This window comes from Tuber melanosporum (genome assembly GCF_000151645.1).
Source record: "Tuber melanosporum whole genome shotgun sequence assembly, scaffold_43, strain Mel28".
Classification (NCBI taxonomy): domain Eukaryota; kingdom Fungi; phylum Ascomycota; class Pezizomycetes; order Pezizales; family Tuberaceae; genus Tuber; species Tuber melanosporum.
In genome coordinates, this window is record NW_003299088.1 from 722855 (window position 1) to 748841 (window position 25987).

At 46.0% G+C, this 25987-nt stretch overlaps 7 protein-coding genes; 2 read left to right on the top strand and 5 right to left on the bottom strand.

Annotated features, from left to right (window-relative positions):
- Positions 1-638: 638 nt before the first annotated feature.
- On the bottom strand, positions 639-3059 carry GSTUM_00008246001 (uncharacterized protein; the record flags this gene model as incomplete). XM_002839937.2 has 8 exons in its annotated part: positions 2799-3059; positions 2456-2721; positions 2235-2396; positions 1818-2174; positions 1412-1761; positions 1277-1354; positions 884-1221; positions 639-826 (listed from the first exon to the last, which is right to left on the bottom strand). The coding sequence occupies exons 1-8, from the start codon at positions 2839-2841 to the stop codon at positions 639-641; spliced, it is 1782 nt and encodes a 593-aa protein (XP_002839983.1). The 5' UTR covers positions 2842-3059.
- A 1587-nt stretch (positions 3060-4646) lies between these two features.
- Positions 4647-6149, bottom strand: GSTUM_00008247001 (uncharacterized protein; the record flags this gene model as incomplete). XM_002839938.2 has 5 exons in its annotated part: positions 4647-4907; positions 4966-5129; positions 5201-5335; positions 5391-5654; positions 5759-6149. 2 exons carry the CDS (start codon positions 6147-6149, stop codon positions 5623-5625), a joined length of 423 nt encoding a protein of 140 aa, XP_002839984.1. The 3' UTR covers positions 4647-4907; positions 4966-5129; positions 5201-5335; positions 5391-5622.
- A 1183-nt stretch (positions 6150-7332) lies between these two features.
- On the top strand, positions 7333-8953 carry GSTUM_00008248001 (uncharacterized protein). XM_002839939.2 has 7 exons: positions 7333-7646; positions 7775-7847; positions 7923-7932; positions 7995-8077; positions 8139-8313; positions 8373-8453; positions 8515-8953. Exons 1-7 carry the CDS (start codon positions 7577-7579, stop codon positions 8611-8613), a joined length of 591 nt encoding a protein of 196 aa, XP_002839985.1. The 5' UTR covers positions 7333-7576; the 3' UTR covers positions 8614-8953.
- A 252-nt stretch (positions 8954-9205) lies between these two features.
- Positions 9206-9478, bottom strand: GSTUM_00008249001 (uncharacterized protein; the record flags this gene model as incomplete). XM_002839940.2 has 1 exon in its annotated part: positions 9206-9478. One exon carries the CDS (start codon positions 9476-9478, stop codon positions 9338-9340), a length of 141 nt encoding a protein of 46 aa, XP_002839986.1. The 3' UTR covers positions 9206-9337.
- Positions 9479-9514: 36 nt separating this feature from the next.
- On the bottom strand, positions 9515-14805 carry GSTUM_00008250001 (uncharacterized protein). XM_002839941.2 has 7 exons: positions 13763-14805; positions 13556-13712; positions 12952-13486; positions 12282-12886; positions 11971-12229; positions 10733-11914; positions 9515-10681 (listed from the first exon to the last, which is right to left on the bottom strand). Exons 1-7 carry the CDS (start codon positions 14563-14565, stop codon positions 9594-9596), a joined length of 4629 nt encoding a protein of 1542 aa, XP_002839987.1. The 5' UTR covers positions 14566-14805; the 3' UTR covers positions 9515-9593.
- A 4951-nt stretch (positions 14806-19756) lies between these two features.
- On the top strand, positions 19757-22089 carry GSTUM_00008251001 (uncharacterized protein). XM_002839942.2 has 5 exons: positions 19757-19925; positions 19995-20063; positions 20116-20246; positions 20345-20463; positions 20537-22089. The coding sequence occupies exons 1-5, from the start codon at positions 19908-19910 to the stop codon at positions 21988-21990; spliced, it is 1791 nt and encodes a 596-aa protein (XP_002839988.1). The 5' UTR covers positions 19757-19907; the 3' UTR covers positions 21991-22089.
- Positions 22090-23118: 1029 nt separating this feature from the next.
- On the bottom strand, positions 23119-24404 carry GSTUM_00008252001 (uncharacterized protein; the record flags this gene model as incomplete). XM_002839943.2 has 3 exons in its annotated part: positions 23658-24404; positions 23233-23594; positions 23119-23175 (listed from the first exon to the last, which is right to left on the bottom strand). Exons 1-3 carry the CDS (start codon positions 24163-24165, stop codon positions 23119-23121), a joined length of 927 nt encoding a protein of 308 aa, XP_002839989.1. The 5' UTR covers positions 24166-24404.
- Positions 24405-25987: the final 1583 nt, after the last annotated feature.

Genomic DNA, 25987 nt, shown 5'->3' on the forward strand with positions numbered 1-25987 from the left:
AACAACAACAAACTGACCGAGAAAGGGTGATCAGGTTAGATAGGAATGAGTTCCGAAAAAGGTAATAGGTAATTTAGGCAGGTGCCCTACTACTGTGTTTTACTATTATTATTGTTATATCATCGTTCTGGGTTTAAGTTTGCGGTGCGGCTGCTTGGTGTCTTCGTGCTGACTGATTTTGGGCGCGTGGCACTGTGAGTGCTTGCCTGCTCCTGTTGGTGACATTGGTAATCACTCGGTTTGTGAGAGTTTGGAATTCTTGGGGTGGGTGGGGCAGAGTGCGTTGTATTATAATATGGTAAGAATTTCTGGCCCCGGAGTGGGGTGTATCGGCGCGAGCGGGCATCCGAGGTGCTGCTCTCACGGTGGATAGATTCTACGATATCTACACAATCGGAACATCACTATTCACTCGCTATTTTGGAAACTCTTCCACGACATCGTACAATCCCAACCCAAGTGTCAAGAATTTAGCAAGAATTCCTGTAAAAAAGAAAGGAAGAAAGGGCCCGATCCCAGTGAAACATGTATAAAAGATAAAAGATAAAATAAAACCCTAACAGAGGGACACGTGGGGGGGTAGAAGAACTATGGCGTAAAACCCCTCCGAATAGTGAGCATTTCAGTTAAGACAAAAACTAGTAACCCTCACTTTCCCCGCTTTCCGTCTCAGCATACTCTCCATCCTCGCTATACTCTCCCATGTCGTTCTCTAAGAAGTCTGCTTGGAGCTTTGCATTGTAGCTTTTTGGCTTCCCGCCGGCGCTGTTCCAACTATGGAGAGTGACGGTGCCAGTTGAGAGGCCAAAGCCGTTCCAGCTTGTGGCTATTGGGAAACGTTAGCCTAACAAGAACCTAGTTGGCGTTATAGAGTATAACTTACTAGCAAGAGCCGGGGCACTCGGATGCCAACTGACATCCCTTACACAAGTCCTCCAAGCTGTTGTGCCACCGCCCCAATGGTGGTATGAGTTATCCATGAGGTCTGGGACCATTGGCCGGGATCCGATAGTCGCAGCGTGGACATCGATTGTTGCGACTTCCGTTGCATCAATGTTGTAGATTTTGACTTTGCCGTCGGCAGAGCCAGTGTAGACGTATCGGGATCCGGTTGACGTTGGCGGGGAGAAATGGCAGCGGACAAGTGTCTTGAGCACGCTGTGTCCTCTGTAGGTGACGAGACTGCAGTCGCGAGGATGCTTGGTGGGCGGCTCGGTATATCTATGTTTGGGTTAGCAATTACGTTCTATTGGTTTGAGGATCGACGTGAACGCACCGGTCCCTACGATAATCAAAACCGATACCGTAATTTCTGTGAGCCATAGAGTCGAATTTCCCTTTATCCATCATTTTTCTACAATCGTCAGCTCAAGGCATCAGTCGAGTAACCTTGTGTGTAAAAATAACTCACCTTATATCCCACAACTTCATCGTCTGATCCTTGCCGTTTGAAAGTACATATCTCCCATCTCCTTTGCTGTCAACATATGTCAAGCCTTCCGTATGCCCGACAAAGACTCCCACTTCCCTCCCATCCGCCATACTTCTTCGATCCCAAACCTTGATCGTGGCATCATCAGATCCAGAATAGATAATGTGAGGGGAGGCCCTATCGCCATAGCAGACAGCGTTAACGTCTTTCTCGTGGCCCCCAAGCCTAAGAACCGGTGTTCGTGTCTCAATATCGTATACATAGAGACAACCATCGTTCGCACCGGCAACGAGCTCACGACCATCCCCGCAAAATCTGATAGACCATATCTGTACCACACATTAGCAACAACCAAAATCCGAAAAATTCTGGTGGAAAGGCAAACCCCACAACGAGGATCCATAGCATTCCGATTGTGGTTCCTTCCATTACTGAATTCAAGCGGGTGCATCTCGTCGTCCTCCGGGGCAGTGCTAGCCAAGCATACTCGAGTTGTGATACTGCTGTATGCTAGGTGGCGGTTATCTGGGGAAAGCGTAGCATCTGTAATCGTCCATCTCCCGCCAATGTAGTCTACAGTCTTGTAATATTTCCACTGGTAAGGGTTCGATGTATCATACATGCGCACTCGAAAGTCTTGAGAACAACTATAGAAAAAGTTTCCATCCTCAGAAAATTGGCCAGAGTAGGAGCGAGTGTCATAGTGCACTATGAAATCAGCATCGGTGGATGGCACCATTAGCTTTTGATACATCAGCAACCACACAAGAAGCTTAGTAGATGGGAGGATTGTCAAACTTACTTGTGCCACCAATTGATTCAGCCTCCTCTCACGACCACTAGTATAGCATCCAAGCTCCCTTTGTAGTAGAAGTTTGCTAATGCTTGTGTTTGGAATTGATTTCCTTCTCACCCCCGTCGAGTCTCCTCCACTTTCCCAGCTCCGGCTTTTCGTAAAGTCATCCTAGAAATCATAAGTTCTAGCCATTCAACCAATCAAACTGCACCAGTCGAGAAACGCACCGACCCGAATTCCCCAGACCTCATCAACTCCTGGCCCTCTGGGTTCGGCACAGGATCAATATCTTCCCCACTCCTCAAACTCACTCTGCGCTGTTGACATCCAGGGAAGCTCCTACCAGTACCAGAAGCGAATATTAGTTGTCCGATGCGCATTGGGGAATTGCCAGATAGTATGTAGGCTAGTTGGCGGGCATGTTGTTCATGTGCAGTCCCACCGATAAGACCTTCTTGTCCTTCGCCTATATTTTGCTCCAGCTCCGATTCATCTAGATGGAAATACAAAGAATTCGTCAGCTACGAGATTGGTCGGTAATGACCGATCAACTCCAGAGAAGGAAGCTACCTTCTTCGCCCTCGGAGTGCGAGTTTGGCGGTTGGTGGTCCATGTCGTTTTCACCCTCGTCTTCGTCGGAAATGTAGGCAAAATTGGTGTAGTGCTGAGAGGAAAGGAAGGGAAGAAGATGGGATGGTGGTGCAAGAATGTGGGGTAGAAGTTTGATTCTCAATAGTATCCAACCCCAGCTCAAATCAATGTTCGCAGTTCGGATCTATCACGGTACGGGATGTGGCGATGTCAAGGGCTGTGGCAGTATTGAGTGGGAATAGAGGGGGTTTGGTTTATTATCTCCGTAATCTCCCCACGGTTGCTGGTTTAAGATCGGAGTGCTTGGATGCGCGATAAGAGCGCGCCTGTCAGCTAATGTAAGCACATGCCGGGACACTGCGATACCGAAGAACTGGAATTGGACCTCACGCCAGGACGTTGGAGTTGCCTATCCTGGTATGATATCATACTCGAGGAAGCTTTGTTGTTTCAAGCCTGTTCTCCTTTCCAAGTAGGGGAATTCTGGACCTCCCAGAGCGAGGTCCAATCACTCCAGTCCCTGCTGTACCGGCATTGCACTGCGGGAAGGCCAAGGTCACCCACGGGACCCTCTAGCCAAACGCCGGAGCCGTGTAAAGTTCGGAATATCGGTCGGGTGGGGTCGGAGTACGGTACACGGAGGAAAAAAATCAATATAAAAGATTTAGAATACCGACCCCCTTCCCCCTTTGATGACCTGTGGAGCGGTACTGGTGGTACCCGAGAGGATATTTCTCGAGCAGGTAGATATGCTCTGGGGTGAACCATTTGCGCATTTTCAAGCAGCGCACATGCTGTCCGGGGACCGGTGCCGAAAGGTATCATACTCGAGTGCTCGAGTACAGTATTGATAGTCAATAACCTCCACTATGCCACAGTCCACTTTCTCCCGGATGCGCGGTTCAGTGCAAAGAGTGGTGGGATTCCTCCCCTTCGGAGAGGTCGCAGTAGTACCAATATCCCACCGCATCCGCTGTCGAAACAGTTTTTTTTCCGGTGTCATCGTGCATCGTTATCACCACACAGTGCTGGATCACGGCGCGTCAGTCATAGACGAGCACCCGTTTGTGCAATGAAGAGCTTCCACTCTAACTCTAAAGGTTACCCTTTATCGCGCCACTGCTATGAAAACTTGAACCATCGAACCGTGTGCTGTGCAGTCAAAAATTCCCTCCTCCGGAAAGTGGGCACAGTCCCTTTCATTCCCCCTTCCGAGAAACGGAAAGAAAAAGAAAAGAAAAAAGCGGCGAGACCTTCCTGGGGGAGGAAGAAAAAGGTTCAACGATAGCGCACCCTACAATTAGAATATTCAAGTCTGCGCTATCATACCACGACGAAACGCGTGACACATCCTTCATGACTAGACATCATTCTTCAGAGCGTTTTGGCAAGGACGCCGTCCAGAAAAAAGAAGGATTACCAACTTGAAGCCATCACTAATCATCGTTCGAGGCGATATCACGCTCGTACGATTTTCACTTCCTGGTTATGATCTCGGTATCCCCTCTACGAGTACAAATATGATACTGTACCTTTAATGGGCTTAATTATCTTAGAGCTGGTGGTTATGCCCTCCAGGGGTGTATGATGTATATCACATATAGGAGGAGGTATGATACTTGCGATTCTTAGCTCAGTGATCTACATTGGAAGCTTCAATTGCATGTTCTGCCCCATTATATTATCGATTTTCGAAAAGGTTGTTGGTTTGTCATTTTTTAAAAAAAAAAAAAAAAAAATCCCTCTTGATGCCACGCTAGGGTGGTTCAGGTTGGTTCCCTAACTGGGAGATGTAAAGTTCAAAACCAGAAGAAAGTAAAGTGGGCCGGGGGGGGGGGAATTTCATTCGAAGGGGAGAGAGGATATCTTGGGGGAATGCCAGCACTGATGAGCTTTTCGAAATCGATATCAAATGGGTGGAGATGAAATGGTGTGCTCAGGGAAAGTTGTGCAGTCCTGTCTAATAAGTCCTTGTATATACGGTCCATGGGAGAGGGGCAACAAAACCATGGGCTATCATACCTCCTTGATTTTGAGCCCCCCCCACTCCATAAACCTATTGAATACGGTATACGGTAATCTGCATAGCTGACAGAAATTAGAAAATAAAAATAAAAAAATAGGTGTATGACATTGTGATAATTACCTGAATTCATTTTAATTTTTCATGTCAACTACAGTATTTCTAATTTTCTTTTGACTTGCCACCCTGGTAAGGATTTTCCAAGGTTGGACAATACAGAAATTTCACCACTTTCTACCACCTACTATTTTAGGGAATTATTATCTATAAATTTGCGTTGTCAGCATCTTTGGGTTGGGTTTCAGTGCTGTGACCAGTTACCGGCACCGTAGTCCAACAGAGCGAGAACTTATCGTACAAGAAACAACCGTACTGTACCCCTGCTCGTTCATCGGAAGGTTCCCTAGTGGGCGAGTTTTCGGCGCACGCGCACCCTTCCGAGGGATCCAAAGTGCTCAAATCCGGCCCCAAGTTGATTGGCCACATGGATCATCTGAAAGACATCTGGTCATCTCGAACGAACGACGACAGCTCAGAAGGACACGGACCATTTGCTCGCAACTCGTAAAGTACGGTACGTTACGGTACTCGTACGGCCACCCAGAACTCTGCTTGTTGGAAACCTGTGGGCAACACCGCCAACTCCTGAGCCTAGAGAATCGCCACCCTGACCCGAACCAATTTATCTATCGGAACGGGAACTCGTCCGGGTGCCAATAAAGTACGGCGACCGTTGCTGGTGTGGTGTATTTCTTTAAACGCAAACAGCCGTAAGGGAAATTATAAGACCGCTATGGATGAGCATGACGATACTGTAATAGTAGAGCATCAGATTGGCTTCACTGGACAAAAGAGGTAAAGACATTTCCAGACGAATGTTATGTGTGGAAAAATGATTGGGGGAGGGGGGCTCAACAGTTGCGCCCATGAAGTTTGCATCGTGACAAGAGGACAGCATCGGGCTTGTGTATCCTCGCGGTACGAGTAACATTGAGCCCGGAAAACTGCTTTCGCCCGCGCCGGTGCTCGAGTACCGTATCACACTGGTGAGGGATCCCCTGCAAGTAATCACGACTCACGAGTGTTGACCTGTTGAGGTCCCGGCATTTGCACCACCACCAGTACTCGTACCAGTACTCGTACAGGTAGGTGCAGTATGTATCTGTGCGGAAAGCAGGGGGGGAGGCGGGGGGACAAGGGGGGATTATGTTTAGGAAGTAGTGCTTGCAAGCTGGGATACGGTGTCCAACGTAATGTAATGCCTTTGCCCCTTCGCACCTGGATACTGGTACCGGTGCTCTCGCCATGATCAAGACTCAGGTGTGAATGATTGGAGAAACGTGATATTCTAAAGTTGACTGCGGTAGGCATATGTGTTAAACTCAATGGTGGTGGAGTGGTGGAGACCATGGCTTACTGTATCTGAGCAGCCGGGTTGAAGTTGGACGCTCTGTATGGGGAATTTCCACATGACTGTAACTGTCCAACTTCAGCCCCGTTACGCAAGTATAATACCGGTTGCTTGTGGAATTGCTTTTTCATTTTTTGAAAGGAGAGTTGGCCGAGAAGACTGACATTTATATACATCGTATATATATATAGACTATAATATACACTTGTGCTTGTACAGTACGAGTACAGGTACAGTATAATATTATAATAATAATAATAATAATAATAATAATAATAATAATATAATAATAATATATTGTGTTTTAAAAGACCTCCATCCCCGGTTTCATCCTTGGCTTACTAGTATCATATTCAAAGTTGTTACAACCTGATTTCACTTTAATACAAGTACTAAAGTGATTGCACAGTACGGTATGGTACTTGTACAGTGTGGACTATCGGTATTTTTGCTCAGATACAAGTGTCAGGATGACTCCTCCCTTGTGGATTTGACGGTGATGGGGTGAGCCATGACTGCGAGAAGAAGAAGACGAGCTTGTGTATTTGGGTGTGAGGTTCTTCTTCTTTCCCTGTTTGCTCCTGCCAGCTGTGAAGAATGCCAACGGTCCATCGCCATCCGTCTTCCACCAATGCCATATCATATTGGTAGTAAACTAATTTCCTCGCTAATTCCCTTGCGGTAGGTAGATTCGACGCGCTGTCGACTTCAAGTTCTGATCTTCATGCTGACCAGATCTCAGGGGAATTGAGAGCCTAGAATTTCTTAGTAATACTGCTCCAGACAACATTTCCTACCTGTGCAGTGCCTATCCACACACTCTTCTTTTTCCCCGGTTTTCTATATTATTCCTAGCCAGGGTTTGAATGCAAGTTCTCGTACAACGATTTCTTTTTCTTTTCTTTTCTTTTCTTTTCTTTTTCCTTGCTTCTTTTGTACGAGTACTTGTAACTTTTTTGCCTGCTCTTGTTATCATAACCATACCGGTACGGGTACCTGGTTGTCTGGGATTCTGTAACCTGCATAATTGTAAAGAGTCGCAAGTGTGCTGCCGCTGCGACGCGCACACCAGGAAGAGAGGAAAAGGAAAAATTCTATTAATTAGCTGGGGAGGTGACTACGCACTGCTCCTTTCTCGTGTAATTTATATAAGTTAAGGTCGGCCCACGCGTCCAAACTCCTCTTCCCTCTCTCCCCTTCTACCTTTGCTTTCCTACATCTGCTTCCAACCTCCCCATCTTCCTCCCCCTTACCAAGCTCCAACAGCTCTACACCCTTCAAACATCCTCACAGCCACAAACTTTAACAACGAAATCTGTCACAATGGTCGCTCGTGTCCAACACCCTGCTCCTCCTTTCAAGGGAACTGCCGTCGTTGAAGGTGGCTTCGAAGGTAGGTTTGTCAAGTATTTTGCCCCTTTTGAGAGGTGACACCTTCTTGAGAGCTTGAACCAACTTTCCTAAGAAGGTGACTCCTTTTGGGTGATACGGGGCTTAGGGATGCTAACTTGCCTTTGATAGAAATTTCACTTAAGGATTATGAGGGAAAGTGGCTCATTCTTGGCTTTATCCCCATGGCCTGGACTTTTGTTTGGTATGTGGCCTCCTTCGTGAAGTTTGAACATTGTTCAGTGGGATCTGCCACTAACTTTTGCTTTGCCATCTTCAGCCCGACTGAAGTCAGTCGACCCTTCTACACCTGTGGGTCGGTTGAAAGCCGAAGCTAAACATCATTTTACAGATCATTGCTTTTTCTGATGCTGCCAAATCCTTCGAGGAGCGTGGTGCCTCAATTGTCTTCGCTTCTGTGGATTCTGAGTATAGGTGGGTGTAGTCGCGCTTGTTACTGATTGGACGGTTAGGATGGCAGCTGACGACGTTGCAGCTTGCTAGCTTGGTCCAGTACTGAGCGTAAAGACGGAGGTCTCGGAAATATCAACATTCCCTTGTTCAGTGACAAGAACCATAAGCTTGCTGGGGATTATGGAGTTTTGATCGAAGAGGAAGGAGTTGCCCTCAGGGGTTTGTTCATTATCGATCCCAAGGGAACGATTAGACAAGTAAGCACATATGACTTGTTCAGATATTCTGTATGGTGACTAATATGGGTAATTTTTAGATCACTATCAACGATCTTCCTGTCGGAAGGTCTGTTGACGAAACCCTTCGCCTTGTCGATGCTTTCAAGTTCACTGAAAAGGTATTATGAAGCACTTCTACCACCAACCTAGTATATGGAGACTGACATAGCACACGCACAGTATGGTGAGGTCTGCCCTGCCAATTGGAACCAGGGAGGCGAAACTATCAAGGCCAATCCTAAGGAATCGAAGGAGTATTTCAACAAGGTCCATGGTTAGGCATCTGATCTGACTGGCAGGCGTAGAATCATGTTTCATTGATTTGTCGGATAAAAAAAAAAAAGTATGGATGGAAGCGGTTGCTGGTACCGCACTAGTCCCCACTCATGTTAATAATTTCCCTTTGAATCAACTGGTGATCTGGCGGTCCTTGTGATTTTTCTCTTTCCCCATCCTCGATTTTGTTTTCGAAGAAAGACCCTTTTCACGCTTTGACTGTTTGGGGGCTCCCTTTGGCACTTTCATTTCCTGGCAGTAAAGAAACTGGGGTGGGGGGAGGTGTGATATGAGGTGTTGTTTCTGTAAAGATAATCTGATAACTTCATACTGTGAATGCTTGATTACCGGTATGTAACTCTTGGATCCCTGGGGTTGAACGTTGCCATTTACCTAATCATCCGTATTGAGCGCCTTATAATAGGAGGGCATGTATCGTACTAGAGTGCTCATGGGGCATGTGTAGATTCCACATAGAAGACCTGTGAGGCGTGTTGCACAATATCAGCACGGTGCCATATCCCAAGTACCGCTACTATATTCACTTAAGATATCGTGCCTACAAGTACCAAATACAGAATCCAGTATCGTCTTGTGAAAGAATAATAATAATCCTAGAACGGATTGTTTGCGCTTGCACTCACTACGTAAGAGAGGAAAGGAAAGAAGAGGGGAAAAAGCTATCGTATCTCGTAATCTCATGTCTTGTCACATTAACAAGTGGCACTCATTTCCATCCCGCCCAATTCCGGAGCCCGGGCCCGGATCCTCCTCCATAAGCGCAAGAAAGATAAGAAAAGGGGAGAGGGTAAGAGAAGGGAGAAACAAAACAAAACAACAAATTGGTATCCCTCGGAAATCGTAACATGAAAGCAATTTTGGTTGCTTGCAGAAAAGAGAGTAGTTTTTTTTTTTTTTTTTTGAAAGAGTTCGCAAGTGAACGAATGTGCAGCTTCCTACCTCACCTCTACCAGTTTTGACTTCTAGATGAGGTTAGCTTCTCCGCCGTCGTATCCGGTGTTGCTATCGGGGGAGGTGGGGATGATCTTGTCGGTGGTGGTGGTAGTGACATCCTCAGGATTGGTTCCGCGTTGGGAGATCCCCAAACTGCTCTCTCCGTTCCAAAGGTTGTCGGGTGTGTCGGTTTCGTTCCCCCGGATTATTGGGGTGGTGGCAGCGACTGCATCGTCGTAGATGCCATGATGGTAGGTGGCATACTTCTCCTTTTTGCCCATGCGACCTTCGAGTTCGTCAGTGACAGCGGCGGCCTGTTTGAAGTTTACCGGGCTGCCGTCTAGTTTCGCGAACGGATACTCTCGGTTCGCAATCCCACCCAAAGTTCTGCCAAAGAGCCAGGGGAATGAAATTAGTGGCATATTTCTGGCTTCCTCAATGGTGAATTCTGCCAGTTCTTCCAAATCCTTCGTACATGAGGGGATGTTTCCTTCCCTTTGTGCCTTCTCATTCCCGCTGGCCCTCTTGGCTGCCCTCATTGCCGCTTTCTTGGCTTTTGCGGCAAAAAATTTCTTCTTCGCCTTCGCCATTTCCTGGTGCGTCACAAAATACATGGCTGCGATAAAGGGGCCCATAATGATATCATCTTTGCTGGCGACAACTTCGTATATGATCTTCTTGAAGGTATCCTTCAAACCATTGCAAACGCTAGCAATGTCTTCGTGGAATTTGTAATCCTTGGTTGCCATCGAATGATGCATGATAAATATAGATATGACCTCGAACTCGGTATGGATATCGTGTTGGGCCATTATGCGGCGCATTGCCGCATCGTATCGAATCTTGATTGCGCGTGCAACCTCAAGTATTTCCTCGTTAAGAGTATATGCATTGAGAATGCGATCATCAAATTCCAGTTCCAAGGCAGGAACGAAATCGATTTTCGACACGGAGTCGTACAAGACCCCCAGGATCTTGTCAGAACGATAGGTTTCCTCAGGTTTCTTCTCCATGAAGTGAGGGAATGTCTTTCGGCGGAGTTCGGGGGGCATGATAGCTGGCTCCCCCGACTTCACATAGTCGACCGCATGAGAGTGGAGGATTGCGAGTCGAAAGCCTATCGATTTTAGCATACTATGAAAGAGTAGGGGCGGGTGAGCTAATTTACATTCGTCAGACTTCACTCCTTCATCCCGCTTATCCGCCCATGCAAGATGAGCATTAGCTATAGTACCTAGTTTGTCATTCTTCATATAGTTGACAAAAAATTTGGTAATATCGCCAATCTCAACATCACGCGCCAGTTCTCTCGGTGTCTGCGCTGAATAGTTCATTGGCTCGTAGTTGTTTACACATGAGGTGAGTTTTTTGTCCCATATTATAATGTAATCGTCCCCGTCCAGGTCACCTCCAGAGAGCATATTGGGCAAATCTCGATCCCCCTTCTGTGAAAACACGACGACATTACGCAAATGGTGTAGCTCTTTGGCGTTGACAGCCATGACCTTGCGGACATCACCAGGGTGAAGAGAAGGGTTTCGTGCAATCACACATGGCCCCTCAATTATCCGGGATTCCCCAGGCCGGTCTGGGTCGGTGACCTGTAGAAAGATTTGAGGGAGTGAGGTCTCCGGGTTGTCTGCGTCCTCCGTGGAGCCTTCATCTTGGGAATAATAGTAGCCGTCAAGGGTCCCAGTCTCATCGACTACCCCGAGCACAAACGCACCCTCCTCTATCATTATTTTCGCCTTCTCCTTTAGGTATTTGATGGTCCATGCTCGCCAAAGCTTCAACAGAGACATGACAAATGGTTCCCGTCGATCCATGAATCCTGCACGGATCATAGCCGCAATGGCCAATGTGGATTCGTTGGGGTCGACGTTTCTGCAGAGTAGCCTAACCGCAACCCCCGGATCAACCATCGCTACCTCATAGGATTTCAGCATAAATTGAAGCTTGTCTTCGAAATAGTGGTCAGGAGCACCCAGACTGGTTAGTACGATGATCAATTGTCGATTGAGGGCGGCAGTCGCAAACTTGGACCAGCGTATAACCTCTAGAATGTTATGTCTGGCCTCGAATTTGAGCTGACTAGGCCGGATGTAGACTTCGCGATGGTTGGCGTCCGGGCTAACTGCCAAGACGCCCTTGCGGCCTCCAAGACGAAACTGAAAACATGAGGGTACAGGCTCCTTGTCGACCAACCTGAGACGAAGCTCAGTAGTGATCAAACGCGCCAAAAATTCAGAAATCTTTCCAACTCCATCAGAGAAGTTGTACCCTTCCGCATTCACAATGTCTTCAGTAGTGCGAACATCAACTCGTACTCCATTGATCGCACGGGTGGTAGCTATCGTTGGGGAATTAAGTTAGTAGGGCCATTGTTGAGGGATGTAGTATACTTACAGAAGCACTGGCCGAGTCTTGCAGCATGTTTCGCAACTATCCTAATCTCACTGAAGCTTCCCATCCATGCTCTAATATCTGCCGCAGAAAGGTGATCATCTGAGGCAAAGAAATATGCACCGTGTTCACGTATTTGCGAATTGCCAAAAGCTAGAAATTCAAACTTTCGATCGCCAATAGTTATGCCATGGTCCAAGGCAGCCTTAACACGGGTAAAGACCTCATGCATGGTCTTTTTGTCGGTAGAATTTATGCGGCCCTGAGAAGGTCAGTGTCTCAATTGTAGATATAAGGTGTAGCTAGGTATATACCTGAGATTTTTCGTCGACGAACTGGACTCTCAGGAACCTGTCTATGTGCTCAGAATATTGTCTTACCACCCGATTGGTAATTTCAACGGTAGGTGTAGTAAAATAAACAGTCGATGGGGTTACATTGGCTTTTCTAAGGAGTTGACAATGATCAGGAAGCTTTAAGTTAATTGTGCCCTTGGTAACCCCTTGAATGGTAAAGATATCCATTGGGTCATAATGACGGATTCTTCTCTCCGCGATGTGTTCCAGCAGCGGTATAGCCGCTTCTTTAGGAAGCGCTGCTAGACGGTCAATGAATTCACAAGTGATGTTGTACTCGCTTAGGCAATTATGCGAAATACAAACCTCAAGCTGGTAGCGAACCGGGTAGGAAAGGAGAGGGGATGAAGCCTGGTGGAGCTGGTCCAGAAAAGAAACCGAGGACTGAATACGCTTGATGCGTATGTAATCCCAAATAGGATCAAATTTCTCGGATAGCGTCTTGAAGTCCTTTTGGACATCTAGCTTGATGTTAAAATCCTTTAACGCGGAAATCATCTCGTTGAAACCATCAGACCCGGCCTCCTTAGTCCCTACTTCAAATCTGTAGGTAGTCCAACGGCCTAATGTTCTGTTAGTGGATATGTTTCCGTGAAATTAGAAAGCGCAGAAGAGTATATGTACAAACCAATGTTTATAGTTTGGCCACGTTGCTCGAGGGAGATTGGAAGACCCTTTCTTGCGCTATTATCAAACGTGATGGACGTTTGACGGAACCAAGCGTTCCGGGAAGTCCAGTACTTGATGCGATCATCAATAGATAGGCGTGGATTGTGGAGTTTCCTCCAGAAGGGGGGTGCCGAAGGGAGGTCGATCAGGAATGCACGACCCGGAGCAGATAAAGTCTCCACCTCGACGAGTTTCTCTAAATGGGAAAAGGGAACCCCAAAGCGATACCTCTCGAATCTTTCGGTCGGCTTATTTTCGGGAGCATTGCTATCGTCGTCGTCGTAATTATTAACATCCCCTTCAACCTCTTCTTGCGACTGATTAGTCTGGGCACTCGCATCGTTTTTCAACCATATTTTGAAGACAATGTCAAGTTCCCGGCGGTGGAGGTCGACATCAAGACTTGCCTCGTCCTGACCCGTCGTGGTGAACATCGGCACCATTTTATCCTCTTGATGCAATATCCCGAACTGGAGGAGAGCGAGCTTGAAGGACTGTCTCACGGGAAAACTGTTAGAAATCGCATACTGAAGCATCAGAGATAGAGGCTTGGGGATGCAAACATATTTTTGTGGATAGCTCTTTTGTCTATCAACAGGACTTTGAACCGTCCTCTGTTTATTACGGCGAGAGTCTAGGCGGAGCTTTAAAGAGCCATTAGGACCTTGCACCCCTAAACTATAACGGAAGGGCTCTTCCCAAAAGGGCCTTTCAACGTTGCTGATCAATTGTCAGCAGTGAGAAATAAAACGAAAGGTAGCAATACGCACGAAAGGCTAATCCTTCCATTGCCGTCTGGGACCCCTGAATCGTTATGGTAAAGCTTCAAGTACTCGATTTCGCCGTATTCCGAGAAGATATCATAAAGATTGTACAAATCCAATGGAAGAGGAATGCCCGAGATTTCGATAGAGATCTCGTCGGTTTTCTTCCAGTCGTTTTGCATCAGGATAGGAAGGCCCCGGGAGCTATGAGTGTTGTTGCCGTTCTGAATGTTGGTGGCAGACGCCATGGAAACTGTGTTCTCGGATAAGGAGTGGTTAGTTGGGTCTGTATATGGGGTGGGGTGGGAGTTGCTGTGACTGGGGCGGTTGTTTTCTCTGCCGTTATGATAGCCCCGTCCTACGTCACCACGGTCACCCGTGTTTCGTGTAGTGGGCCGGGGAGCAAGGATTTCAGATCGGCTAGGAAGCGAAGTGAGCATGGGCAGAGCGCGATCATTATAAGATCTACGATGGAATTCATCGTTATTCCTGGATCTAGTTGGACTCCCTCTACCCAGAGGTCCTGGATAACCACGCCTAGACGAAATCGGATTTCCCCTCAAGGGCGCCGTTCGTATAGATGCAGGCCGTGAAGCACCATTTGTCAAGGTCGATTGAACGGGCCGGTCCCCATTTCCCGAAGCCGTGGCTGCCTGCTGAACCTCCTGTTGAGTGAGAAGAGCCAGCTGAGAAATGGAAGACACAGCCAGATACGGGTTCGCCCGAGGATTCAGAGTGCTTCCTGAAGAGGAAACAGGCTGCGCATTTTCTGCTCTATGATGGCTCATAGCGGCAGCAGGAGGTGCCATCTCCTCAACGAGAAGTACTCAGCTGATTGTGGCGGGGCGGTTATCTTGTACACGACTATGAAAAGGCAATGACCGCTCCTCAAATCTAGAGGGAGCAATGGCCGACGAGCAGTGCCGGCAGTTTCGCAGGGAGTTGAAGTTGGAAGACTTTGGGGGGAGATGTGGGGGAGAGATGTGGGGGGTGGAGAAGGTGATCGGAAGTGGTTGCGGTGTGGATAGATAACAGCAGCACTCCTAGACTGTGTGGGTTTTGGTGTTGATCAGGAATGTACGAGTACCGGTGGCGGAATGAAATGGAACCATAAGTCGCTTGAGCTAAACTCTAGCGTTCAACGGGCTACGGTGCTAGAGTACCGGTATATAGACTACTCGTACAGTCCGAAATTACAGACTGGTGGTGGGTGATGTTAGGGTGCAGGTATGTATGATATCATGGTGGGTGGAGGGGATTGGACGCCCATCGAGTTCCATATTCTGGCATGGTGGATATAAACACGGGAGGTTTAAGGAGATGAACTTATATGTTTATATACACGGGAACAAGGGGTATCGGATACCCTGAAGACGGACCGAAGGAGATACTCATAAAAGTGTCATGCTTGTAGCATTGTGGCCGGTAGTTAAAATACCGGTAGAGTAAGGTGGGGTTTTGATCAGGTTCCAATACTAGTCCACTACCGGTGCCTGCTATGGCAGCCGTTACTCTCCAGAACCGACCTAAACTCTAACTAGAGCTGGGCTTGGCCCGCCTGTATGTTTTTTTTAATTTTATTTTCTTTCAAAAACCTTGCTGTTTACTGGGGAATAGAGGGGTTTAGCTGTACTGTGCTATCAGTGTTCCGTGCTAAATGGAACAACTAGTTTTGGGGAAGACGTGATTGCCCACAGTGTGGGTTTAGCCAACCAGTGCTAAAACAGGTTTTGTGCTATTATGTAACAGTGGCAGGTGATTGAACAAGCCTCAGGATGTATCTCGATTGAATTTCACAACTGCAAGTCTCCTGCAAATGTATTCCCTATCTTGATTTCACAGTCTCAGCTTGATATCAAAATTTTCAGCCAACTACATCTATGAGTAGTCTCCAGTCTCCGCCTATGGCGGTCTCAGAGAAGTACCAAAAATGATTAGTGAGTACGATTGTTCTTTCTGCAGCTCTTAGCCACCACCATATGATCAGAAGACGCTTGTGACTTAGATGACAGCAAGAGGCAGAAGAAAGGCAAAGGCAAAGGGACAAGCGAATATGGCCACCAATAAGCTATATCCAACGACTGGACTAGTCAATAGACAATCCAGGATATCATATTTTCCATGATAATCAGGAATTTGTTGAGTACTTCCAGTACGAATCTTTGAAAAGTTGAGTTAGAAAAGGACTAAGAGTAAATTTACATTTAGTAAAGAAGAAATTTGGATTCTGATTTCAATTCTGGAAATTGAGAATATTGTATGGCATAACTGCCTGCAGCCTTCACCCGAGCACACCCTGTGTATATTACTACATTGCCTCTCAGCTACCGGAACACGATTAAAAGATAAGATTAAAATCTTTGGCCATTCTTGCAGCTATTTATCATTAGTTTTTAATGGTATCTTAATCCATCTAACCTGCCGCTATCAGAATTTTCTTTTTTGGGATCATCAGCGACTTATCTTAAATAAGATCTCTGAATATGCAACTGCGGTTGAAAAGGTAGTAGGAAGAAGAGGTGTTTAGAGATGGATAGATGGCACAATGCGCCCATTTTACCGTCCAGGTGAAAACCAGTCCATATATTACAGTGGCCATAAGAAGGCATACAGGTTTCAGTTCTAATCAGTCATGACTTCAGATAGAATTATGTCAAGTCTCCATAGACCATATACTGGACCAAGTAGTAGCTGGATGATTTGGAATAGCTTTGGGCTGGAGGAAATTCTTCACAACCTCCTTGGTAATGGCCTTGAGCAACCAAGGATTTATCTTTATGGAAATCAAGCCTATTGGCCTGCCTTTGGTATTTTGGGTCCCTATCGGGCTTCTGTCCTTGGAACAGCTCTCTTCCATACCGAGGAAGCAGCAAATCTGCTAATGTCTAGTGCTAGAATTTTAGTCGAATGGGGGTTTGGTTTAAATGTTAATTTATGGAGAATTAATAATTACAAAAAGGAATCTAAAATTATGTCATCTCCTGTTGCTGTATATTGTCTTGTTTCTACCTTGCTCACTAATATTTATACTTATATTAAAGGGAGAAATATTATGTCGGATAAGTTTAATTGTTCTCCTCCAAGCTTGGAAGATTGTATATACAGTATATGTTATTAGTAATTTAGTTATTTGTCTTGTTTTTTGCATTTCTTTACGCTTCTTATTACTCTTTTCAATGATTCCTTTTGTCTTCTTCAGTTATAAAAATAGTTAAAAATTATGAAAGACAAGTTTATTTATTTAACAAAAGTTCAAGAATATGATTGACCTTTGATGAAGTATCTTGCTTTAACAATCCTCCTTCGGATATTTTAGTTCTTGGCAACAGGGAATGATACTTCTCTTTCTGCTTCTTCTTAGTCTTATGATAGCTTTAGGCCTATACCTATATTACCGATAGTACAAGACCTTTGTCTTCTATCGGGAATGCCTATTGTAAGCTTTCTCTAACTCTCCTTTGTGAAGAGTTATCCTTGGCATAACAATAATAAAGGTCATAATAATGATAAAGAGTATAAAGGTATTTTATTTTCGTTATAGTAATAAGTAGGAAAAGTACTTAGAACAAAGTGTGAAGAACCTATCCTCCTGGCCATACCGGCCTCCTAATATAGTGTTCTTCCTACCCATAGTCATGTGACCCAAAGTGGTTACATGCACGAAACCAAATCATAACAAACTAATTATATGACCAAAGTGGTCACATGTTCAAATCCTATGACCTTGTAGCAAGGTCATGTGCGAAAACCCATAAACCAATTATAATACAATAAATAAGTCATATGACTTGAATGAGTCACATGCACAAAACCCATGACCTCATAACGAGGTCATATGTTAAATATAAATGGTATGTGTAAGGCATACCCGCAAGGCACACTTGCAAGGTATACTTACCAGGCACTGGTTCCATGACTCATATTCGAGTCATATGCGAAATCTATCAAATCAAATCATATGACCCAACTGTGTCATATGCGCAAAACAATAATATACCTATGATTCATAATTATACGTCATGTGAAAACCCTTTCTGTGCCAAGCCACATTCGTGACACTTGCACTGTTTCCTTAAGCTCTGCTATCTCCTTATGTATAATTTGTGACTCTTTTTCGAGGTCACTCATTCTTCCATTATCTTGTTGAATATCATGTAAATCAAATACTTGGCTCATATGTTGCACTGCTTCAACTAAGCTATCTCCTTGCTTGACATACTTTTCATTTAAGACAATAGCATGATCCTGCAATTTCCTCTTCCTCTCCCTTGCATTTTCCATCTTTTTTCTCTTAGATATACTCTTTGTACTATTAACTGTAAGGCTTAACTTGGTATCTGTATTATTGGTATCAGTGAGGGCAGTAGCAGCTTCGCGAAAGGTCTTCTTTTTCGACATAGGCAGCAACATATTCTCCTGATCCAGTTTGGCCCTCTCCTGATCGCCTTTTTCTTCCTTCTCTCTGAGCCGCTTAGTCAAACTATCTTCCTCTACATGAATGATCCATTCATTCCAGGCGTTGAGGGCTTGGTCTAGTTCAGTTTCTGCAAATGCTGTGCCTGATGATCGTGCATCCTATCCTTAATTCTTAGTCTACTGCTACTGGTAAGCAACTTCTCATGAATATAGAAATGGTCTTTTTGATATTAAACTCAACTTAGTAGACTGAGTAGTATACAACTTAAGCATTTGCATTACAATTGTTCTAGCATTTGCAATATTTTTCCCCATACTGTGATTGAACTCCTCCGTTTTATGTGTCTAAAACTTCTTCTTCCCTTGTAAATATTCCTCCCCACTGGAGCAGCAAAGGCGGACAAGCAAAAGCTGTTCAGAATCGGTCAAACTAGCTCATTGCCGGAGGCGTTCTTCGTGTACAGGGGGGTCAAGGTGTACTGCCTCATCGATTCGCTCAATTTCGAAGGATTCGGGTTGGCTGAAAAGTGAGTTTACACTAAGTGGAGAGTTTCTACCACATTGATTGATTAGTGGTACTGGAGTCAAATGCGGTGGATCTTGTGAATCTGTTGAGGGCAGGCTCATTTGTTGCCAGAATAGAGGACCAGGGGTAGAGTATAAGAACTATCCTAGTAGATCATTTTTACATGATGATGATCTTATTGTGGCTTATATCTTGGAATCTTGTTTGGCTAACTTCTTCGAGCTGTTTGCTTATGGGTATATACAGGTTGCAATACCATGCAAGTTATGTGTTAGTTAACACCATTTACCATATCGTATATCTTTGATGAAAATATAAACACCTGGACTAGTGCCATTACCATGGTGAATCGTCTTGTTGCCTCTAGCAACAGCACAATTATAACTTAGCACGGTGCGGCTAAACCCCTCTAATGGGTGTTAGATGGGCTGTGTTGCTGTCAGACCTCTTTCGGGTCAGGCGCTCTGTGGTAGGTTTTCGATAGCAATCACTGTACTGTACTCGTACTGTACGGATCTCGTGTTGCTGCCGATACGCGGGACCTCCGGAATTGCCTTAACGATGTATGTACGAGTATAATGACACGGCCACCCTCACCAGAGCGGGAGCCAGGCAGTATATATATGGAGTGGTCACGAAGAATGGAATGGGTTGGGGGATTTGTAGGTGAAATGATTTGTTCCACGATCTGTCTGAAGGAGCGGATGTGGAAAGGAACAGAAACTGAAGGGGAAAAATATAACTTATCACCAGTGTTTGCTCCTTATCTTGATGCTGCGATTCGTCTGACTTCTCTTCTCGATTCAACACCAGGTTGCCACGATTTCACCCAGAATGTCAACGAACTATTGATGAATAAGCCACACAACATATCTGCGAATGTCTGCGTTGGTCATCATGAATCCACTCACGCGTTCAAACAGTACTTACTATACGCACAGCACCGTACTGGTAGTTTACCCGATTGCCAAAAATTTGACATGTGAAAGAAAAATTACAAACATGAGCCTCAACCCTTCAAATGTTTCCCACCGGTGAGCTCCCGTCCCTCCCGTCCACCACCCTTCATCACCCTTCACCATCATCACCGCTGCGACAACCAAGCTTGAAATATACTTATTTATACCAAGTCAGCATCATTTGTCTTAATGGGAGAGTTTGCTCTCTCTGCACCTCCTTCCTATCCGAATGTATCAGCCGATAGAAGCCATGTTTAACACTATGCCTGTGAGTGTTGTTCTTGTTTGTTCTATATCGCTCCAGTGGAGTGTGCCCCTAACTTTTATTGTCGAGTAGTCCGGTATTGTTGTGCTCGTAGCATCAATATGCAACGTATTTGTAGAGGTTTCAATGTTTTGGCAAAAGGTTCCTTATATCACTCGTCTTCCGAGTTTGTGTCTGGCTAAGCATGGAATAGAAACTTTGGGGATGGTATACACGCAAGAAGCCAAAAGAAGAGCTCCTAGAGAAGCTCGCTGCAGCGAAATCTTATGAGGAATGGGAAGCGATTGCGGCTCAGCTAGACGAAGTGTTGGGGAATGATCTTTGGTGAGTTCTGTTGCATGTGCTCTTATCCGTCTACCCATCGTGCCCCTGCACTTGCGTACCTCCACCCGGCTACTTATGACGTGCTGATCGCATTAAAGGCGGCAAAATCCGACAAGCCAATATTATGACTATAAACTCATTCTCGATCGTCTTCAGAGTTTATCGGTAGCAAGGAATGAAGGGAACACCTTACGGCTAGTTAACCTTCTACGTTCCGGTACATATGTTCCCGTATTGGTTTTCTTATTGGGTCTGGTATGTTCCGGGTGCTGATTAAATAATATAATTAGGTCTTCTAAGAAACCTCGGAAATATATCCAACATAAATCTGTATAATCGCTCTTACGCTGGAAGCAAGCGGCTTATCGAAGACTATATCTCAGAGGTTGGGATATGCTTGGAGCATATTGCTTCGCTCCCGCCCCTAGCGTCCTTAACATCACAATCAAAGCTTGACTTTCTTCATGATACTCGTCAATCATTTGGCCGTTCAACCCTGGTTCTCCAGGGGGGAGCAATATTCGGCTTGTACCACCTAGGGGTGGTAAAGGCTCTCCATCTTCGTGGCCTATTACCAAGGATTATCACTGGAACCGCAGTTGGAGCACTTATAGCAGCCCTAGTTGGGATTCATACTGAAGGAGAGCTGCTCAGGTTTTTGGCGGGCGGTGGCATAGACCTCAGTGCTTTCGACACTAAAAGGAAGGAAGGCAGTTGGAAAAGGAAGATAAACCGATTCCTGCAGTATGGCTACTTCCTGGACATTAAAGTTCTGGAGGAATGTGTACGGGCAAATGTCGGAGACCTAACATTTGAAGAGGCCTACACACGCACCAAAAGAATACTAAACATCACCGTATCCACCGCCGGAAAGCACGAAGTCCCAACCCTGCTTAATTACGTCACAGCACCAAACGTCCTAATTTGGTCAGCAGCCTGCGCATCAAACGCGACATCGACAATGTACGCCAGGGTGGAGCTGATGTGCAAAGACGAAAATGGCGCCATAGTCCCCTGGGCTGCACAAGAAATTGTCTGGCAGCCGTGGACCCGAGTCTCCTATACCGACCGCGAAGCACCGACGACTAGAATAGCAGAGCTCTTCAATGTAAACCATTTCATAGTTTCCCAGGCGAGACCCTACCTAGCCCCATTCCTAACCTCAGACCTCCACCGTCACCGCCGCCGTGGCATAACCCTCAAACTCCTCAGACTGCTAGGACTGGAGCTCCGCCACCGCCTTAGCCAGCTCGACCTCCTGGGTCTCCTCCCCTTCTCAGTCCGCCGTTTCCTAGTGGACGAGACCATACCGGGTGCCAGCATAACCGTAGTCCCACATTTGAAGGTGATGGACTTTGAACAATTGCTAGAAAACCCCACGTCCGAGACGCTGGACTACTGGATCCTGAAGGGAGAAAGAAGTATCTGGCCCGCAGTGGAACTCATCAGGGTTAGATGTGAGATCGAGTTCGCACTTGATCGGCTATACCAGAGAATTCGGAATAAGCCGCCTGGGGGTGAGCAAGATTGGGATATGGCGGATGAGCATGGCGGCGCTGTGGTGGAGATGGTGACGGGGATGGGGAGTGGAGTTTCTACAGGCGGTAGCGGGAGCAGTATTAGTATAGGTGGAGGAGGAGGAGGTGGTGGTGGCGGTGGTGGCGGAAAAACAAGGATAAGAGCCAGAAAACGAGCAGCGAGTGATACACATGAAAGGCTTGGTGACCGTAGGGGATCTGGGTAAAGGATATATTTTGCGATAGTATTTATGTATGGCACTATCATTTTTTTTTTTTCCTTGATTTTTTCTTTGGGCAATATCCGGTTTACAATGCAACACTTTTTCCAAGCGATGCTGTTCGAGCAAGCAAACATCTCCAAACTCTTCTACCCGAATCTCATCTTGATCGCACTAAAGTCACGGGTCAGCAATAACCTTACTCACCGAATCTCACTCACCCATGAATTTGCTCGCTCATCCGGGATATATGTATCATATGTATGTATGTATGCATGTTGCATCCCACCGCACTATATCCCATCATGGGACTACCCTACCGACACCATGCCATACCATACTCGTACCATACCATGACGCCCTCGCTCTCCCACCCACTCCCTGCCCTCCATACACCGGTAATCACCGATCCGTCCTGCTTTACTTAAAAACCTTTAGGCAAAGCAACCAACTACCCCCTAGTCTACCCATTAGGGCTCTGTCAACAAGGTCAAACGTGCGGTGCTACTGTACTAGTACATGTCCGGGGAAAGAACCAAAGAAGGGAAAATAAATAGATAAAACGGATGAACACAGTAAAGAGCAAGGAAGGAAAAAGCGATCTAACCAATGATATTATGTACAATACCCGAGTATTATCCTGGGGGGTTTAACTACGGCCTAGAACTGCACAGTGCACGAAAGGCGACCGATAGGCGGCCGGTCCTCACTAGTTTGCTCGCTTCGTAGGGAAACTTTTTTTGCCTCTCTCTCGAAAAAAAGGGAACAAACAGTGCGACAAAGGGCGCTTTGTAGCCTATATACATCTATCAAAGAGCTAGTATGGGGTCTGAGAATTACATTAACGGTCGTATAGGTGACCAATAACCGGTTATAGCTCCAAAAGAAACCCAAAAAAAAAAACCCCCCCAAGAAAAATTGAAATGAAAAGGGAGGGGGGGGGGGAAGAAAAAGACACCCAGTGACAAAATTTAGAGGGGATATTAACATGGGGAGGGGAGAGGGGAAAAAAACAACAATGGGAACCAGAATAGACAAAAGAGAAAAATCCCGGATCCAAAAAAAAAAAAAAAAGCTTTTGTGTTTGACCGACCGACCAAGTTTGTTCACTTGGGTTTTTTTCTATTTTTTTTTTTACCAATCGAGGATCTTCTTGGGGAAGAATTCGTCGATTAGCTCGATATAATACGGCTGCACGTACCCACCAATTAGCGAGGAATCCCCTCACGAACGGTAATGCGAACAAACCTTGAGCTCCTCCACAACTGGGGGCGCATCGCTCTTGGAGTAAAGGTCGTAAGGATTGAACTCCTTGACGGCCTCCAACATTCTCCAGTCCTTCTCATTCATAAAGTTCCTGTACGCGCCCTCTCTATGCCACGGGTAGAACGAGTGGTACCTGATGATTGCAAGCGCCTCTTCCGGGAGCGAGGACTGGTCCTTGACGACATGGTAGAGGTACTCGTCGTGGCCCCAGGACAGGAGCAAGTTGTCGAGGCCGCAGTGCGGGGTGTAGATGCCCATTTCCGTGCTATAGACGGGATGCTTGGTGTCCGGGTTTCCGGAGAAGGACTCGGCGAGGATAATGCGCGGATCGAAGGCACAACCGACTGTTCGTTAACCATATCAGAGACTGCTTCAATTCTCTATAGAGTCGCGGGACGAGGGCTTACCTGGGAAGGTGTCGCCGACGACGTCCCATTGACCCTGGGCTCCGAAGAAGAAGAGGAGCTTTCCTAGGTCATGGACTAGACCGGTGACTTGCATCCACTTGGGCTTTCCATCCCGTCTCATCGCCTCGGCCGTCTGCAAGAGGTGGTGGATCTGGCTGAGGGAGGTGTCGGGATCACTCTCGTCTATCAATGTGTTCAACTTCTCCATTGCCTCCCAGATCCCCATTCTTGCGCGCACCTTTGAGTGGAAGGCGTTGCGAGCTGCAAGGTTGAATTTGAGGGTCTGCTTCTCATGTTGCTCTTTGTAGAAGTCCTGGACTTGCGCCGGGGCGGTGACATATTGGCGGAAGTTAGCTTTGGGTTTGGGGTCTCCCGCGGCGGTAGTGGTAGCGGTGGGGGTGGGGGACGAGAGGAGGACATTGACAGCGTCAATTTGGTCCGAGATATCCTCAAGGTCACGGCCAGAGGAGTGGAGAGGGGCGGTTGGGGGGGTTAGGCCTGGTGTCATTTTGATTGTAGGCGATGGTGGTGAGTACTGAAGGTGAGAATTAGGAGGAGGTTTGGCGAAATATAGATGTATATATCTATATGTCGAAGGCGCTGTATATATATAATATTATTATAGATGTATGTATGTATCCTGAAGCCCAGCTCTTCAACGCCGCCAGCGGAGGACAAAAGCAACTGAGTGAGAGGTAGGTAGGGGTTCCAAAATTCCGACTAACGACGGGTCACTTGAGGAAGAATGAGAGGAGAGGAGGGTAGGAGAGGAGGGAGAGGAGGAGGAGGAGAGAAGAAAAGAAGGGGAAAAAATGGAAGAAAGGCACGTCCTACCTCCTCCTTATATATTCCTCCCCTCCCCCCCTCCCCCCCCCCCCCGCACACACACATCCCCTCCCTTAGGAGATAAACCCTAAAGTGAACCCGGAAGACGTAGTCCGGGGATACGATAGCCAACGATACGAGTTAACTTAGCGCATTCATTTTAAAAGATCCCCCATTCCCATAAATATCAGCAACGTATCAATTCCCAAATGATTACCCTCCCACCCTCCCTCACTGTAGACTGCCACCTACCTACCTACCTACCTACCTACCCACAGTATCGCCAACAAAAGTAGCAGCAGCAGCTGATATCAGCAGTATCATAGTAAGAGTAGGACGAGGAAGAGAAGGAGTACGAGGAATGGGATGAAAATTCGGCAAACACCCGAGGATTACTTTTCAGTTTATAATTGATCACGGGTTATTATATTAGAAGGCGGAAACAAAAATTAATAATAATAATAATAATAATAATAATAATAATAATAATAATAATAATAATAATAATAATAATAATAATACATCTTACTTTAATCCCCACCGTAGACTACATACATACGTACATACTTAGTACTGCAGCTGTAAGAAGAAGAAAGCAAGGAATCGAGAAAAACCCGGTTTGGTCTGATAAAAGTAAATGTACAGTACAGTAGACTAAGTGAGGGAAGTTGAAGCATGCAAGGCGAGGGAAGCGGACAATCCTCCTACCGTACCGTAGACAATTAAATTAACAAAACAAGTGATGAAGAGGAAGAAGCATTGTGGAAGGAGAAGAAGAAGAAGAAGAACAACAACACAGCAAGGCGGCGCTCCTCCTCCTACCCCACTGAGTAAATGTTTACCATACCCGCATTGGACAAGGCGGGCAAGGAAAGGAATACGGTGAGGGGTAAGTTAGCTATTATCAAGCTTGATTGGGTGATTATATCGTGGATGGTGGTCTATCTGTTGGCATGGACTATACTTGTATAACTCACTTTTGATGATGAATTGGGGGGAGACCAGTTGGAAGGTATGATACGTATGGTTAATGTATGATATGACACAGGTATGGGGGGGTTACAGTTAGTGTACAGCGGGACACGATATCGGTATCTAAATGTTGCCATGCAAAACAAAACAAAACAAAACAAAACAAAACAAAACAAAACAAAAAAAAAAAAAAGCTAAGTTAGACGTCAGAGTTTGTGTGGGGAGTGGTGGTGGTGGTGGTGGTGGTGGTAGCTTTGGTCCCTATTTCGATATTCTCCAAGTCTAGTCCAAGTCTAGTCTAGTGCGGTGGCTTATAGCTTAATTACTGTAACCATAAGCTCCAGGGACTCAAGTTACCGTAGGTAGGCCAAGGGGGTAATTTAAATTCGAGAAGCTTTCTTTTCGTGGAGTTGATCCCAATTACTCCGCAGAGCATGAAATAAAATACTCGTATAGTAGAGTGATCGACTCAAGACATCATACCGGTATCATTTCAAGGGGGTAAAAATGAAATGCGGGGGAGCACTGGCAGT